Source organism: Lineus longissimus, chromosome 7, assembly GCF_910592395.1.
Source record: "Lineus longissimus chromosome 7, tnLinLong1.2, whole genome shotgun sequence".
In the NCBI taxonomy this organism is placed as follows: domain Eukaryota; kingdom Metazoa; phylum Nemertea; class Pilidiophora; order Heteronemertea; family Lineidae; genus Lineus; species Lineus longissimus.
The window spans coordinates 94,915-113,024 of NC_088314.1; the positions used below are offsets into that span (position 1 = coordinate 94,915).

Consider the following 18,110-nt stretch of genomic DNA (forward strand, 5'->3'; position numbering starts at 1 on the left):
AGACTGTCCTTTCATGCCAACATTCAACTCACTTACGGCCTCACTTACACCTTCAAAGACTGCAGTGCGTAGGCTGATTTAAATAACTGACTCGCCAAGCAATATGATACCCATCAAAGCTTGCCTTCAAGGAGAAGTCCAACTTCATTTATTTAATTAGAGATGAACATGAATGTTTACAAGTCACTTAATTCTGCTTTCACGAGGCCAACAAAACTCTTCAAGTTGTTCTCTGTCTCTTCAGTCATTAATGTGCTGAAGAAATGATGTTGTTCAACAGTCTCCTCTTTCATGACCAGACTCCTGGACTGTTTGAGAAGGCTTCATGAACAAACAACTTCAGGAGACCACATAATATATTGATGATGTCCACTTCACCAACAACATCAAGAGATAAGCAAATATTACAGAGAAAACAATGTGTCAAGGAAAATATAGATATGAATTATGCATTCAGTTTCAATAAGTTAGCATTTCTTGGTGATTATGCAAACATTTCACATTTCAACAAGAGATCCACATGGCCATACCGGTAAATAGGTACTATTACAGTGAACTTTCTTTGGGTTGGCCAAATGTGATATCCACTTCATTGACATGCCAAAGAAACATCAACAAAGAGTCAGAGAATATGTGAAGGCATCTGCAACTAATGAATGTTGACAAATAAGATACACAACCATTCTCAAGGGAGCTCAATGATGTCATTCGTATTTAATTCATCAACACCTCATACAAAATAGTTGTTTCCTCCCAGTGTTTGAAGGGTAAGAACTTATTGTACATTCAACAAAAGAGACAGCCAGCACACTGAATGTGTGAAGGCATGAGAATAATTATATATCAGCAAAAACACAATACTTGGTGTGTTTGGTTTCAGCCATGTGTCAGTACAATATGCAAAACATAACTGGCCTTTGTGCTGAAAGTGAAGACTTCAAACACTTCACCAAAGAAAGAACAGCTAGGTGAACTGCAGACGTCCTGTCACTTAAAGTACATTGTTATGTCATGAGCCTCAAGGAGATACACACCCATCTGTATGATCAAAAGTCACAATGTCTACAATAAGTCATTAGTTGATTGCACCTGACCTGGTGTCTTGAGCCAGGAGGGGCGGTTTGGGCATTCGCCATGAGAGTCTGGCTGCCTTTCATCAGAACATGCCCCACCAGTGAAGCCCACTTGCAGAATATGAAGTTAGTCATGCAAGTTATTGGCTTCAGCTCCTTGTAGATGTTGAGACAGGCAAGTGACCAAAAGAAATCACTCCATTATGGCTCAATCAGTCGAAAGAAGGAAAATGTTTTGTTATCGGGTGTGAGGACAGCCTGACAATTGTGGGGTGAAGAATGAAGAAATACCAGCTATGAAGAACAGAGCGTGTCAGAGGTCAGAGGCCCAACATCAAGTACCAATGATCACAGACAGTAGGGCAGAACCATTAGCAAGTGTGACAATGTTTAATGATGTCCTTCGTGGCACCAACACCTGGGGTTTCTAGCTTATTGGGCAGCAAAGGTCTCCCAAATACTACAGCTAATAATAGAATACTGATCAAAGGGGTGGTGCCATACTTTGGGGGTGACACTGATTCAAACAAGCCTTGATAAAGTACTCCTGTACTGTTGGTACACTGAGTTGATAACCAATGATGGATCAGATTGATCTATGAACAACACATGAAGGTGAGCTGAGCTTCCAGAGGTCTAGACAATGGGATGTTATCTCTTAATGGGTTGTAGACTTGTCATGTTGACCAGGCAGACAACTGCAGACAGAGATTTGACCATGTGTGACATTGTGCTTCAAAGTGTCCTTCTTGAGAGAAGGAAATCTGGTGTTGGTCAAGGACAATCAGTCCACGGAACTGCCATCCTGCAAGCCAGACTAACCATGTTCACAGTTGGTATGGGTAATCCATAGCTGAGAGCAGATCACTTACACTTTTGTAATTACGTTATTGCCAGGCAGACCATGGAGAAATCTGTAATCAGCACCTCAACTCCACACAATAGGCTAACAATTGGATAACAAACCAATGAAATAATGGTAAAGTCAGTCTAAAAGACCAGAGCACAACTGACAGAAAGTCTTATTTCCAATCATGGTTGACAGTATTGATCACCAAGAGTATCAAATTACCACAAGATTTGGTCATTCTCCAGGATCAGATACAGACAGGAGAACTGTTTGCCCACAATTATCCACGTTATCAGTGAATTATGTTCTGTGTGGATGAGGACTAAATCTAAAATCTTGACCTCTCCTTTTCTGCCATGAGATCCCCAATGACCAATACAGTGGTATCATATTCACAAACCGATGCTACACCTACGCTACCCTGGCAAGTTTCCCGTGGTGAGCCACACCTGGCTATGTGTTATACCTCTCAGCCTATGTTGTGTCAAGGTTGTGTGCAAATCCCTTCTATCATTTCAACATCATACAACATTTCTGATCTTTACAACCGCACCAATCAATATAGGTTGAAATTGGATGCCTGTCTCCAAGACCGAGTCATCTTAAGTGCCAATCCACCAGACATAAGATCCTCCAAACTCGAGGTTTCAATCATGTTGAACCTACTGGAGGTGACTGAAACAACACTTGTTTCCTCCGCCTTCAACCTGCTGGTGGACGTGTTGGAGTCGGATGATTGCTTCAATGAACATGGCACATCTGACAGCACTCGAAACACACCAGACCAGCAAAGTAAAGGAAACCATATCCTGTTGCTTTCCTACCATCACAGCGATGAACCATGACGTTGTGATTAGCATTGGTAAGCAGGTTTGCCTCATCAGGAGCAGTTGAGATATAACTCAACTTGATCTGGGCAAAGAAAGAGTTAGGAGGAGTAACAACCGAAGGAGATCTCAGAATCTTAATCAAGTTATCAACGCTCGAGGCATCAACCAAATAATAGCCACATATGTGTCTAACATCCACTGCTCACTTAGATAGATGTGTATCACTCGAATGTCCTCAGGGCATCATGTCTAACTGGTTTCCCTCTGCAATTAGCATTTGATCATGTCCTATTATCAAAGAGCAATTAGAACTGGCTTCAGAGGAACCATGTCAGAACTGCCACCAGCGCCAGGAAATATTGACACCAAGGACAGAGAGGGAAGACTATGGAGGAAGTGACTAAGGCGAAGTTATTGACATGCACCATGATTTTGTCACTGATCAATACATTCCAGGACAACATCAGATTAGTTACACCCCACAAGTGATTTTTATATGATATTTATTTTACACAAAAATGAGGAACATTCACACTTTCTTCAGCAAGGCCTTTCACTTAGATTGGGCAAATGCTGTAAATCCTTCAAACTATGTTGAACGTGGGATGGTTAGAGAAAAGTAAGGCAGAAAGCAGCAATATAATACAACTGAAGGTGAAAACAGCTTTCAAATTGCATTGTAATTGAGTCGGCAATAACATATCCCAAGGGAAAGCTAGTCTGATGAGTGGTAACCTGATCATCAAGAATGTTAACAGAACAGTAATGGTATCAATTGTGTTGTTACAGTCATTGGCCATCTGATACCAAAACTCTCCAAATCAATTCAAAGAGAAATCAATGGAGGCTGTAAAGCTACCTGATGTCACCTTTGTTGTCACAGTAAAGGATCAGCAGGTGATTGTAATCAGTTCATTGTGTTTGTGTTTCAGGTGTATTTGCCTTCCCAAGGACACTATGTGCCCTATTTGGAAGGCCATTTTAGGTAGTTTGGTAGGAGAACCCGGCATTGAATAAGTGTGAAAACAGGAACGGTCACAGATATGGCAATAATGATGCATTGGTCAGATTACATACACCAGCAACAGCTTGGTGTGTTCTGCTTAACGGCAACTTAATGACACCAACAGCAGGAGCTATCAGTGATAAGTCATGCATCGTGTGATATTTGCGAATAAAGTCTACATTGATCCCAGCAGCCATGACAAATGTGAACATGGTTGATACTGCGGTCACAGAGGACTTGTTCTTTCATCGTACATTCAAACGTCTGTAACTTATAATAAGCTGACAGTATATGAATGCTGACAGTTATCAAGGGAACTCGCACCAACCATGGTTCTTGGTCACAGGTCATTACACATTCTGGTGACAGCAACAGGGAATTCAAGGAATTCAGTTGTTGAAATAAGTAGCACAGTCTGTGGAAACTTGTTTAGTTATGGACTGGTGAGGTAACAGACATCAGCTCACCCAATAATACATTGCTGAGAAGTCACAACAATGGCCAAATGCTCTGTTCATGTGATTTTTGTTCACAAAAGCTTAGGTTTTAATTGAATTATGATTACAAAGCGGCATTGATCTGACAGCCATGAAAGGGGCCAGGAGTTAATGATCCCTGCTCTCTCTGTCACGTCATTAGAAACTGACATGTGTCATTTACGTAGGATCAATCAGCACATGTCTATAGACAACCAGATGTGCTTTGTCATGTACTTTGACTTTCATGAGATGTTTGTGCATGCAGCTTGTACTAGTGGTTCATCATTCAGTTGATCAGATCATCTGAGTATTTTACTTAGGTGATGCAGACAAACTATTCAACAAAGAATGACAGTCATATTCCAGAAATGTCATCAACAGACAGAAAAATGTCTGCTTCAAACAATCAATGTGAAAATGTGCTCTCAGCAACTGTCCACCAGATAACAGACATTCTGTCTCCGACCCTATTGATGATATGGGTTATTGTTGGTGACATAATGGATGTAGTATCATCTTAATTGCTACACATATTGATTTCTGGCCATTACACCCATATTTATGGTCAGATTTGCAAAACCAGCTCGGCCAAGCAGTCTGAGCCTGGCTCACATCTTTAATGGGCCAATGCATCAATGTACAGACATGATCCAAGCTGAGGTTATCATAAACAAGGACATTATCTTTACTCGAAAGCACACAAGTGTGGATAATGGTGATTTTATAGAAGAGCAATTGAATTTGCATTGAAGTACGTTTCGCCAGATCAAGTCTATGAACATATGTGGCCCATTACATCAAATCGGGCAGTTTAGACTTGAGGCGTAGTATTGCACAATAATTGACAATATAAGATTATGTCAGTCAGTTATGTCCAATTATGTCCACTTTCAGATTATGACATAATAGGCTATATATGTGGACATGTCGAATAGGACTTCCTGTCCATTTTGGTGTGATTCATTCAAATTCATGTCAGCTCTCAGCATTTTATGGGGGTACCTGGCTGGGGAAGATGGCAAAATGGGGATGCTCATCCTTAGCACTGAATACATGTCCTGAGTGCTCAATACATGTTATAGTCCTGTAGAGTGCAAGAAGCAACTTAAAGAGAGAACTGTACCAAGATCGTGTTCATTGCCTGACCACTGGGAGAACACGATCACCAACTGAAACTAATCACTGCTACCAACACCAGAGACAAAAACAAATAGTTTGTGTTGGCGCTTCATTTTCACAGATTTTGCGAATAAAACCTCAATTCTCAAAAAATAAAAATTGTGAAAAAAAAATTGATTGGAATGGAAAAAACGAAAGAAATTTTCTCATCTGCTACAAAAAAATCACAAAAAAAATTTTTTAGGAGTTTTTGTAAGATCTGTGAAACTTGAGTGGTTTACAGCGGCGAGCGACTGCAGGAAAGTAATAAGCCATTTAGAGTGCAAGAAGACATGTTGAGACAATATCTTGTTCATCGCCTGGGAGAACATGGTCAGATTAAGTAGAACAAGAGCATCCCCTTGGATCGAGAGTTAGCGGACATTTGGCAAAATCACCTGCGGGATCTCTAACCACACCTCAGGCAATCATTTAAGCTGTTCAGAGATTACGGAGCTGCAGACGAGAATGATGATGCTAGAAGTTGCTTGTGGAACATTCTGATCATAACCTGAATATTCCACAAGGGAATGTTATCATATCCTATCAGTAATGCCAAGATCATCCCACTGCATCAAAAGCTTACTGTAAGAATGGAAATGAGACAGCCGTCGCAACCTGGGCAATTTCATCAAGAATGTTGTCATGTAAGCTCTCCACCCGGCTTGTTTAAGGCTGTGCCCCTTCCCCGCCTTTTTAGATTCTGAGCAGAAACACTTATGACCTTCAACAAGTTTAAACAACAAATTGGATGTTCCAAGCAAATTGGCATTTCCAAGTAGTCACATTACAAAACATGTTTTCATGTTGTTTTTCTCTCCGCTGAACATCATCACCAACGCATTCCGCCCTTGAACCTCCCATCTCACGCAGCAATAGACAATCGCCCAGTCACCCAACATTCGCAGAAACACAATCGGCATAAAAATTTGACCAAATAGTATCACTCTGTTGTCATTGATGGTCGCCTCTTGAATCAATACTTCCCATCAGCCACAGTGATTGTGATTAGAAACAACCAAATAAACAAGACGACTGCAAGATATCTAGTCTTATAACTGATCATATTACTGGTTCGGATGAGTCGTCATCTCATCACACAAACTGAACAATGACGATGACCTGGATCGTTGAGTAACATCACCACAGTTCCAGTGAAAACCATTGAAGCAAACAATCCAACGATAGAACTCACAATCAAAATAGGGTTTTACAAATCATTGATTTGTGCCATGGCATGCATCTAAGTGCTTCACCGTATCAGAACATCTCTGCAAATATAAAGGATTCAAGTCACTCTGACCTTGACACACTGAGAACCAGAAACTCATCACAGATTTGCCTTCACTCAGTTAGACTTTCAAGTCGGTTGCACATTTCGAACTAAACGAGGAATATGGACGTAGAGTAGTTCACTAGCGCTATAATTCAGTAAGCAATCAAATATATCCTAGATGTATCCTGTACAGTATAAAAATGAGTTTATATTCTTCCCCAAAATCTAACTGAACTGTTTTTTCAAGTTCTCTCTGGCGTTCATCTGCTGCACGCCTTTGTGTGGGACAATAGAATTCCCATTGATATTTGGATGAATGGTGCAGATCAGACCACCATGCCATTGAAGGCATTTCCCAGCTACCAAATGTGACTATCGAAGTCTTTCTTACCTATCTTCGAGAATCAATTCCCTGCAGACCATCGATACCAAATAGATTCCATAATGTCTAATGTCTCCTAACCTCATTTACCACATCATTGCTTCCCGAGCCAACGCTTTTGTTGGGAGAACATTTTTCCAGCAACGTCCAACAAGATAAATGAGTTTTCTCACGTGATGTTGAACCTGCTTCGAAGGATAAGGAAGCAAGGGCAAAACACTTTACGCTTCTTTAATTCCTCTCCTGCTGATCATCTACGTGAAAGAACCGCAAGAATCAACTTTCTCACCGTTTTTGAAAGAGCGGAAAAGATCAATACACTTACTCCATGTCCTCGTGTTGTCTCATGTTTCAGCAGGGAAACAGGAACTGGTAAAGGAACTTATTCATCAGCAGATTGATTAGTCGGGTCAAGGCTTTTAGAAGGTGGGAGAAGGGGCAGTTTCCTAAATGGCGCAATGCAAGCAGGAGTCCCGTTTTTCCAAAAGGGTAACAGTCTAAAAAAGTTTTCTTTCGAACAGTTTGGACAATATGTGTTGAAGAGCAAAGTCTCAGTGCAATTGAAAGCATAGGACACAAATGACTGACTTACACTCGGAATCGCAACCCCATGCTTGAGAGCTCAAGCTGGCAGTAATAGCAAAGTGATTTCTCAAGTGGTGTAAGGTACAGATAATTGGATATCGAGGATTTCGTGATCGAGAGCATTGACTCGGTCACTGAATCCTGCCAAATCAAGTGCTCCCATGCAGACAGCGCCAAGTGTACAGGAGTGCCTGATTCAGGAGTTGAGAGTGGCCAGGTTATGGGACTGGAAAGGGTCAGCACTCAGCTGGAGTCCTGCCATAGATTGGCATTGACCTATAGACACCAACAATACAGCTGTGGAAAAAAACGATGAAGAGATGTCAAGACGTGCCGGCAGTTTCTCTTAGATCATGGACCATCCATCGATGATGATAATAAGTATCCAAGCTTTCTCCTGCAGCAGGGTTGAGACAACAGGCGTTCTTGATCATGCATGCTTAAAGAGTCAAAGCTTCCTCTTCCGACAAGACAGGCATGCTCATAATGAATAAAAGGAATGTAGTGATCGATAGCACATCAGGACAGAGTGAATACTAGTACACGAAAATACATCATCATGAACTTGCAAATTGGTTGCACAACTTATCAGAGCACGAGATCATAAATTAATTTTCAACAAAACGTGTTGTGACAGACATTAAATCAAATAAAAGAGATCTATTGATCTTCTGACACATCGTACCTGGACAGTGAGAAGAGAATTCCATCTGCTAACAGCAGATAACATAATTAATTGGTGAGAGAAGTCAACTGAATACCAAATGAACTGGCCTCATCAATTAACGGCCTACCTTGCCGAGTCTGCCAAGACTACAAATAGCATCAGATTTTGCATAACAGCCTTTCTTGAGAGGTAATTTTGGTTCAGTTTACAGTATATCTTTGGACATTTTATTGACCAGCGGAAGTTGTGTCAGATCCCAGCAGAAAGTCTTTGAAGATCACCCTCACCCATCTCATCAGAGTTGGGCCAACCTTGGAATTTGTTCAGAATATTGACAAGTACCAAAGGAGTTTGGGAATACGTCCTGGGTCAACACTTCAATTGAAGCCGACACCTGAGGCAATATGACAAGATGGACCATCATAACAAACAACCTTCCTGTGAGGCACTTATCTTTTTTACATCGCAAGGGAATCATGCCACGCTGAATAAGAAATGCAGACCATGTCCTTAAACCTCACCGTGGCGACCATATTGAGAGTGCAAACCAACCATTCCGATCATCGATGACTCCGCTGGGACTGGCAATCATCCAGAATCAATCAGGTACGTCGACGCGTTCCACGTGCCATTAGACGACCCAGAGAAAGTCACATGTGAGCCAAGTCACCAAAATTTGATTCTCTCATCTAACTCTCCATGAGTTTTATCGGTGGAAATTCAACCCAGCATCATTAACAGGGTGCAAAATGGAAGAAACCATCATCAATATTGCATCATTCACTGTTGACTTCTTTTAGAGGACCAGAGTACCGTATGTTTATCCGCTACCCAACACTTCATCTTAAGTGTCAGCCCACAGATAGACCATGCAAAAAGTCATAAGGTGGGGTCAACAGAATCGACTGAAACTTTTACCATTGGTTGGTCTTAGGACATGGTAGCTGGTGGAGTATTTTTAGAAAAAATAATTAGGAAAGGAATGGGACGGGACTCAAAATATGTTTTTCAGGGATTTTCAGGGAAAATGCTCTGTTTCCCAGACTAAAAATACCAAACTTCCTTGGGGTATTTCTACCTTTCGGTGTCATTAATAACTTTTATGCTGGAATTAAAGACAGTTCTTAGACAACATTACTTTACATGGGAAAATCTTTCTCTCTGAAAAGAACTAAAACTTCTCAATTAATTTCAAAATGTTCAAGAATTAAAACTTTTATACATCAAGGAATGAAAGTTTTTCCATGAACTCATTCATTCCAACTGAACTTGAGCCACAATACCAATGAGCCAAGTTGTACAGAATGTGCACCAATTCCCAATCAACTCTTACCGAACTGAAACTAACACGACTACCTCTAGAGACACCAAGTGGGACATTGACAAACTAGATTATTGGCCGCACAGGAAGGTTCTCATTCAGTGAAGCTTTGATGCCAGATCAGCTTGCTCAGTGGTCGACCGGGATTATTCTCTTATTATAAACCAGCCAGAAACTTCCAGAGATCACAGATATTGACCTTGTTCTATGAATACACCTTTTGAGAAGTTTTTCTACTTTCTCTGAGACTTTACACAAGGTTATAAGAGGAGAGTCAACAGAAGACAGTTGAGATTTCAAACAAGAAGTCTTGGAAATCTCACAAAATCTTTTTGCACCTCGAATGGGATTGGTCAAAAACGGAGTTTACTTGAATGGTGGAAATATTTTTAATCCACCTCTCGAAGAAACAACTTTGCTCTTTTCAAGAGTTTCTCAGGATGGTTTCTTATTTTGCAAACTAAAGAACACACTTTCTTGGGATTTAAATGGATTACTAGCCAAGGAAAGAAAGGGAGCATTCTTTTTGAAGAATGTAATGAGGTTTGTACAGATTTTATTTTTTTACTGGAATCAAGTCATTAACTTCCAAACTTGTTGTAAGTCCCATGTTTGAAGTCCGAGTACACCATCCTCTTTGGTAATATAGTGTGTGATGCCTATGGAGTTTTTAAAGAAACAGTGTGACTTTCTGCCAATGCACCAGTTTCTTTCATCATTACTCCAGCAAATCTGTATGTTCTTTGTACAGGTGATTATGCTCTAGTCCATGTCAGCTTAGAATCTTGATTACCATACTATTGTTTGAATATTCAACATAGTATTATAGCATTGAAACTTGACATTGTTTGGTGCCGTACTGGAGACTGAGGTGTGACCAGTCAAAATGTTCATTAAGAACCGAGCACTGAGGTATGACGGCCTGCAATAATTGAGAAAGCTAGCATGTACATTTCCAAACAAAGTCAACCTCTTGTGAACTGATCTTGGCATACTGTTTATAGGCGGTTATGATGAATCCATTGTGCCTAAATCACCTCAATGGCCAAACCCCCAAGAATTTGTGGAGGGTGAAGCTTTTCTGCATGAACACAACATTTCCTCGAAACTTTCTCAACAATCTTTTCCTTACTAATTCTTCGATCTTCAAACCCTGGCATCTTTATTATGTTCATAAACAAAACAAATGTTTTCTGAAAAGTAAACAAACTTCTGATATTTCTAAAGCTGCATACAGAAATCAATACCATGTGACTCCATCTTCAAGTAATCCTGATGACGCAGACAACTTTGTTCATTTTGATAAGAAGTCAAGTTCTGCTAACAAACAAGTCCACGCGTCACACAAAGGATGCTTTTTAATCTCGATACATTTAAAAGCTTTTACCCTTACCCGAGTTTTTATATCAAACATTTTAAGTATCTTCAATAAGTTTTCAAGTGGTTGTGGAGATGCATTAGTGTCATTAAAACCAACTCATATTTCTACTCTAATCATAACTACCGGTTTAGACAAGACATCAGCTTCAACAATGTCATTACCCAATAAAACAAGCGTTACTTTCCTTCAAGGACTCATGCTAAGTCCTCCTTGACGTGACTTCTAATGAAGTTCACATTGACACAGAAAGTAGACAAAGTTAGGCAGAAACTGCTGATGACAAAGGTTAAGGTAAAGAGTAACACAGTTTATATCCTTCCTATCTGCCAATGAGGAATCACACTGTCATATGTAGTAAGTCAGTGTTGCAAGGTCTTGGGTTACTGGTTGAATATTACACCTGAGCAAGACTTCCTTTTCAGTCACTTTTTGTCATTTTTGGGTGACTGGTTGACTTCAGATCCCTTTCACCACTTGCTATCTGCCAATTTGACCCCAGAAAACCTCCACTCCGCAATAAATAAAGATGTTGCCTGCCTTTTTATGCCAAACTCAAGTCCTGCAATGCATACTAATATAAGATCGTCATCATGACAACATCCCCTTAAAATTACGGTTGATTGCTCTGAACATGGGGCAATTTCAGGGCTTTTTATACTGATTCTGCACTGAGTTACTGCAGAGTGCTGGCTGTAGTTGTTGGAACTCCCACGCACAGGAGTTGCCACTTGATCAGTGTTTATCATGGCTCTTTATGAGAAGGTGTCCGGCCTACCAGCGTTATGTCACATTTATATGAATTCCCAAGTACAAAACACTCACAAGGAAATCCTTTGCACAAAAAACAGCACAAATTATCAACTAGTTGAAAACAGTCACATTCTCACCATAAAATATGTAGAAATAAGCAGTCTGATTCAACATTCATAAAGTCAATTGGAAATGAGAGAAGTTTCCAATGCCAGTGCTTTATCAGGGGGTACTGTGTCAGTACTTGGGAGTGCTGGTTATAAGTATAATAGTGGGAAATCTTGGTGACCAGTACAATCGGTGGGAAATACAAGCTGTTAGCATTGTCGAAGAGAATTTTGAATTTGTGAGGTTGATTCTGTTTTTGCAGATTTCCAAGCAACACGATATGTTTCAATCACACTAGACCACAACCACATTTCAAACTCAAAACACTTCAATTTTGCCTTGATTATTAATCAGTCACCTAAGAGCTTGCCAAACAATAGCTGTTTGCGCCAAAAATGATGTAAATTACGAGGAAGAAAAATGGACTCCAAGGAAATCCAATCAAATCTTGTGGCGTGAGTTGAATCACACAAGGGTGAGACACTGCAGATAACAAGATTGCAGAATATGGACGCTTCCAACTCATGATTTGAACTAGACTTTGATTGATTCTTAAAGGGCAGAACTGGGGGCGGTCTCTTGTGCATTTCCATCCACCACTTTCAGGAGAGATTAATCTCAGTCGCTGCACAGAGTGAGATGGTTGAATAAGGTAAGGTGGCTTCTGCCGCCTGGAGACATACAAACATGCTGTCACAATCGATGTCAAAGACATCACTATACATAGCCATAGAGACATACAGCTAAACAAGTGGTCATTACAAAACCATTAAACCCTAAAATAACACATAGCATAACAATTTGTCAACTTCTATAACTGAGCATTGATTGGTCACCACCAAGTTATTAATTACTGAACAACAAGAAGGCATGTCTGAGGAGACAGTTCCATTATGGCATATACAATAGTTCCATGGTTCAATAAGCAAACAGCGGATTTATAAGCCATACTGATCAGGCTGTAATTAGACACTTAGAAACATACTGCATGGTTTGTATGCTGATGAGTCACGGTTCAACTGAGGGGTGTGAGTAAGGCTCGTGCCGCATGAAATGTACACTTACACCATGAATGAATAAGTGTTTAAGTCCACATAAAGAATAACTCTACAGACTTATCAAAGGGTGAAGTCAGCAAGAACCAGGTTTGAGGAATCAATCCTTTTTAATTGTTTCATCTTAGAATGACTCAGCTCGGTGGATCTGGTTAAACCTCTTAAAGGATCTTTTTTCGCAGCAGACCTCTAAAGGGTAATCCATCATGACATCCACTTGATGTTGCTGACATCAAGTGTTTTTATTGATAATGAATGGTTGGCCCTTTAATGCACATTCAGTGAAACACTTTGAAGATTTAAGACTTTAGCAAAATATTCCAACGTCTTTTTCATCGCTAATCTCAGAAGGGCAATTCATTACATCTCCTTCCAGTAAATTCTTTGCTCATAAAACCTGCAACCTGCATTTGAATGTTTTTAGGTAATTCAAGTGGAGGTAGTTTCTTCACGCCACAGGGATATTTAAAACTGTTGGCAAGATAAGAAACACAAGTTTGTTTGTGGTTAGCATATTATTTATAGTTAATTCATGAAACTTGGGTTGTTGGCTGTGTTGCCTGATACACCTCATGTAGGTGGATGATGCGTAGATAACATTTATATGAGGACAACACAGTTTATCAAGATCGCAGTACTTTCTTGTTGGGAGAGACTTGGCCAAGTCCATCTCATTATCGTCTGCATCTGCTGGCAACATATCAGAGAATCATTGAATGGCAATTTTGTAAACTAAAAATCTTGTCTGTGATTGTGATCACAGTCTTTTTGCCAAATCTGCCTGAAAAACACATTTTTCCCTCTCCAGGTGAAAGAGCATCAGATCGTCCCAATGGAGGGATCATTGCCATATGAACACAACTGCTAAATTACTTTTGCTTATTCATTTCAGATAACCAACCTGAGCAAACAATGCTGAGACAGTCCAATTGACACCTGCGAAATATCGATACACAATCCAGACATTTTAAACGAACACTTTAAGAGAGTTGATTGTGACAGGAGCCGAGATCTTCCACTTTGAGCGACGTTCATTGTGACCACAACCAGACCATTAGGAAGTACATTACAAATCCTGGCAGCACATGCCGAGGAATAATCATGAGTCTTAATAATAGTAATGGTGAACTGTCCTTTTCATTGAACAGCGGAATCTACTTGTTCTTAGCTGCTTGATTTCGTGATTGATTTGGGATTAACATATTAATGAAAGTGCACTTTGTGGTCTTGTGGAAAGTCAAGTTTGATGTCTCACCACGACAAAAGATGCAAGAAGAGACAACTAATGTGCCACTGGGCTCAATGGAAGGAAATGTGAGCGTTCTAAACTAGTGCTTCGATATTAGACACAAACTCATTCTTAAGGGAGATGAATAGCTAAGTGCTTGAGAAAGGTGAGGGTAAAAGAGCGAGGCGACTAAGGTGGCACTGACTTGCCAAACCTTCATTCCCTGCTAAGCCAACACCAAGCAACTTCAGCTACAGTCAAATCTTTGGCAATGTTCTCTCTCTTCTCTTTTGTGCTCTTGTGTCCCACTTTTACAAGTTCAAATAAAGGATTAAAGTCCAATTAAAAGATAATCAGAATTCACGATACCCATGCTGTTATGAGAATACTGCCAGTCTCGAATTCACCGGTAATGGAGATTAAAGTTTGACTCTTATTCTTTGACACAAAAACAAATTCTTCAAAATGGATTCACATAAAATACTAATGAATCTCACTAACGGGAGCCTGAGGGATCATCCTGACAAGGGAGGACCATTCGCAGGGGAAAACCCACTCAAACATCTCATAACAGTCGTCGGTATATACGCCACAGGATTACTGTGCGGGTTCGGAATATTAGGGAATATCTTATCATTCATAGTTCTTGGGAAAGACAATAAAAGGTTACCGTTATTTCTCATATTGAGAGCTCTGGCTGTTTCTGACTCCATTTTACTTGCGACGGTCCTGTTTATGCAAGTCATGGCGAATTGTTACGAGTTTACAGGTGCATTTCGCAGATTATACCTAATCCGTGGTTACCTAGTTATGTCTGTCTGGCCGTGTATCATGATGGCCCAGATGAGCTCTGTTTGGTTGACAGTGTTAGTCTCGATCGAGCGCTGGATTGCAGTGTGTCACCCGTTGAGGGCGGGAACAATGTGCACGCTTAAACGAGCCCATCTCTCCGTGTTAGGCGTCATGGTCTTCTCAATCTTTTACAATATTCCACGATTTATTGAATATAAACTCGTCGCTACACCTCGCACAACACACTCAGAAGATTCGAACAAAAGTTACGACGAGACGTTTTGGAACAATGAAAAGTCTAATTTGGGCTCAAATGATATTTATCGTTACTTATATTGTGCAACACTATATTTCCTCATCATTTTCTTAATACCTTTAGTCATGATCACCATTTTAAACGTTCGACTAGTTTATACGATAAAGACAGCCAAACGACAATGGGGTAATATGACGAAGCGGATCAAGAAGGAACACAAGATCACCGTCATTCCTGTCTGTATCGTTGTGGTGTTTTACATCTGTGCGACTCCCGCTTTACTAGCTATGGTCCTCGATTCAGTTTTTCTGGGAAAACCATTTCTAGATTCCCTAGAATACCAGACTTACATCGTCATATCAAATATGCTTGTCACCCTCAACTCCGCCGTCAACTTTATCATCTATTGCATGCTGGGAAAAAAGTTCCGTCAGATTCTGTGGGGGATGCTGTGTCCGCGTCGACCGCATAAGGAATATATCACCGCTGCATCTTTAGTGAGTGTTGATGAAAACATGATGGTCGCTAAGGTGATGTGTGAGAACGCCTCAACGCCATGACAACTACTGAAGGTTGTTGCTTGGAAAAACATGCATTAATCAGCAACAATGTATCTTGCTAAGGAGAGAGTAATAGTTTTTGTTTGTGATATTGTGTAAACTGTCTGGTGAACTGGGAACATGTGATTAGTATACCTTCCTTGTGACAGCTTTATCAGTTTCAATCCTCTATTAATGATATGCACCATCTTTAGATTAGAATATTGTTAAAACAAATTCTACTCAACAAAATTATTTTTAATCAACCTAAAGTTGCGCTTAGCAGGTTCTATAAGTAATTGCCTGCCCACAACCAAAGACATTTTGTCATCAATATTTCAAGGAGGACCAGATATGAAATGATATGCAGGGTTTCAGATTACTTGATGTGCACATTACACATCAATCAGTTTATTGGCCTCCAGACACTCAATCCACCATCAAATTGGTTCAGTTATCAGTAATGCTAAGCCTGTGAAAGCATTCAAAGGGGAAGAATTCTCTCTTTTTCCTTGTCCCACTATCAGTTATGATCCTGAAAAGCAATTATAAATCAGTCGCTTGGTGTATCCCTGCCTCGTCAATCTAAACACCCCAAAAGATCATCTGTCAGTCAGACTTGATTGCTAAATCACAAGAGACCTTTTTCATATTGTCCAATTAAAACAAGTTATTGATGACCAAATCTGTGTTTCTAAGTGTATGAATCAAGGCCATATAGTAAACACATAGTACAAACTAAAGTCCATTTCACAAAAACAGCAATCAGATTTCTAATGAAAGTGGCTTCCTGGAAGACTGTATGAACAGGCTTAAGTAGCTTTGACATCCAATCAGTTGGTTTGATCACTTCACCCACCAACAGGTGATAAAGTAGGAACATAAAGTACCAGTAAACTCAACATGGCCTACGGACAGCATTCCTCAACCAAAACATGGCAAACCTACGATACTGATTCACATGGATGATTTATATTTTTGAAAACAAGACTTTTCACTGGCGATAGATATTGCTATTGCAAGTAGAACCAGATTTTGCATTTCCGAACCAGAATTCCACTGCAAGCACGTGTCAGCTAACACTTCAAGTTTCAAAACCAGACTTACAATGACTGTTAAAGCACTATGAAGTAATGTGTTTTTGATACTGAATAGATTAGCTGATCGTCAGTCATGTAATCAACTCCATAAAAACCTACTTGGTCTCACACACTTCAAAAGTTCTCAAAAAACCTGTCTGCGAGGCATAAATGATAGGTGCAGGGGAGCTTGTTACGGGATCAAGCCGATCAGCTATACCAATGGTCTCATATTTGCCCTGTATCTGTTTGACAGGTGGGCCTAGAGTAGATACAAGCCAAGTGTTCACTCATTCTTGTCGCCTTCTAATGCAGAGTGCAACAATGCATTACCCAATGCACTGATGTGATCTGTGCACAGTCTGCTTTCATAGTGGAGGTTCAGGTTTAAAATCGCTTCCCAGTAACTTGTCACTGTGATAGGTCTCCACAGAGGAGCGCTGGGCACAAGTGGACTAAAATGGCCAACATTAGGCTTCAAGGAGGCTTGACCTCAGTTAATGTGATATGAGTGGAGATATAATGCGGACCATGTGAGTGGAAAATTGGTCCTTGGGAAGCAACGGATGTAATTAAGACCCCAGTTTGACAAGTCATGAAAACCGGTTCAAATAATCCACTTAACAACCAAGATACATCAATAAGGATATCCTTCCTAAAGACCATCTCACATCTTAAGACAATGTCACATCTTAAGACAATGTCACATCCTACACCAGTTCAGACCTTATAATCCAAGCAGTAATAGAGAAATTCCGCAAGACCATCACATAACTCAGTCAGGAATGCCACGGGATTCAATTAATCCCAGCATCCCCTGCCATTCATTCAGCCATCATTTCATTCATGATTGCAACACTAATCCATCTTTTCTATCCAATGATCTCATCCAAATCTGATCAGTGGTATTTCCATCATAACTTACATGCTGCCTCAGATATTTATGGGAGCAACTAATACTAACGGGAACCTGGGTGAGAGCTAGCTTGAATATCTCGTATTGTGGAGCATTCCTTGGGTTCTTCCTGAGCAGTCACCGTCACCACTCGTCACCATCATTGCCATAGCTTCCTTCATCGCCATGCATTTTCTAAACCAATCATACGAGATCATATCACCTATCATACAGCCTTGGCTGATCCAGAGGTCTGAGATAGGGACGGTGTCCTTGAGAGCGAAGTTTGAACAGTAAATGTACCTAAAACATTGGTCTGTTTTAAAGTTTTTCTCATATAAGGGGTGGAGAGTCCTTGTGGGGATCAGTCAACAGGAGGTGGATAGTACCACTGTGTCAA

General features: G+C 40.3%; 2 protein-coding genes across 2 annotated transcripts in view; one reads left to right on the forward strand and one right to left on the reverse strand.

The window, feature by feature from the left end:
* The window catches only part of LOC135490871 (pre-rRNA-processing protein TSR1 homolog), a 52,851-nt gene that overhangs the window by 26,021 nt on the left and 8,720 nt on the right, over positions 1–18,110 (reverse strand). The gene's annotated exons all lie outside the window — the stretch shown is intronic.
* LOC135490872 (FMRFamide receptor-like) lies at positions 9,755–16,327 on the forward strand. Its single transcript, XM_064776433.1, has 2 exons — positions 9,755–10,170; positions 13,814–16,327. Exon 2 carries the CDS (start codon positions 14,615–14,617, stop codon positions 15,755–15,757), a length of 1,143 nt encoding a protein of 380 aa, XP_064632503.1. The 5' UTR covers positions 9,755–10,170; positions 13,814–14,614; the 3' UTR covers positions 15,758–16,327.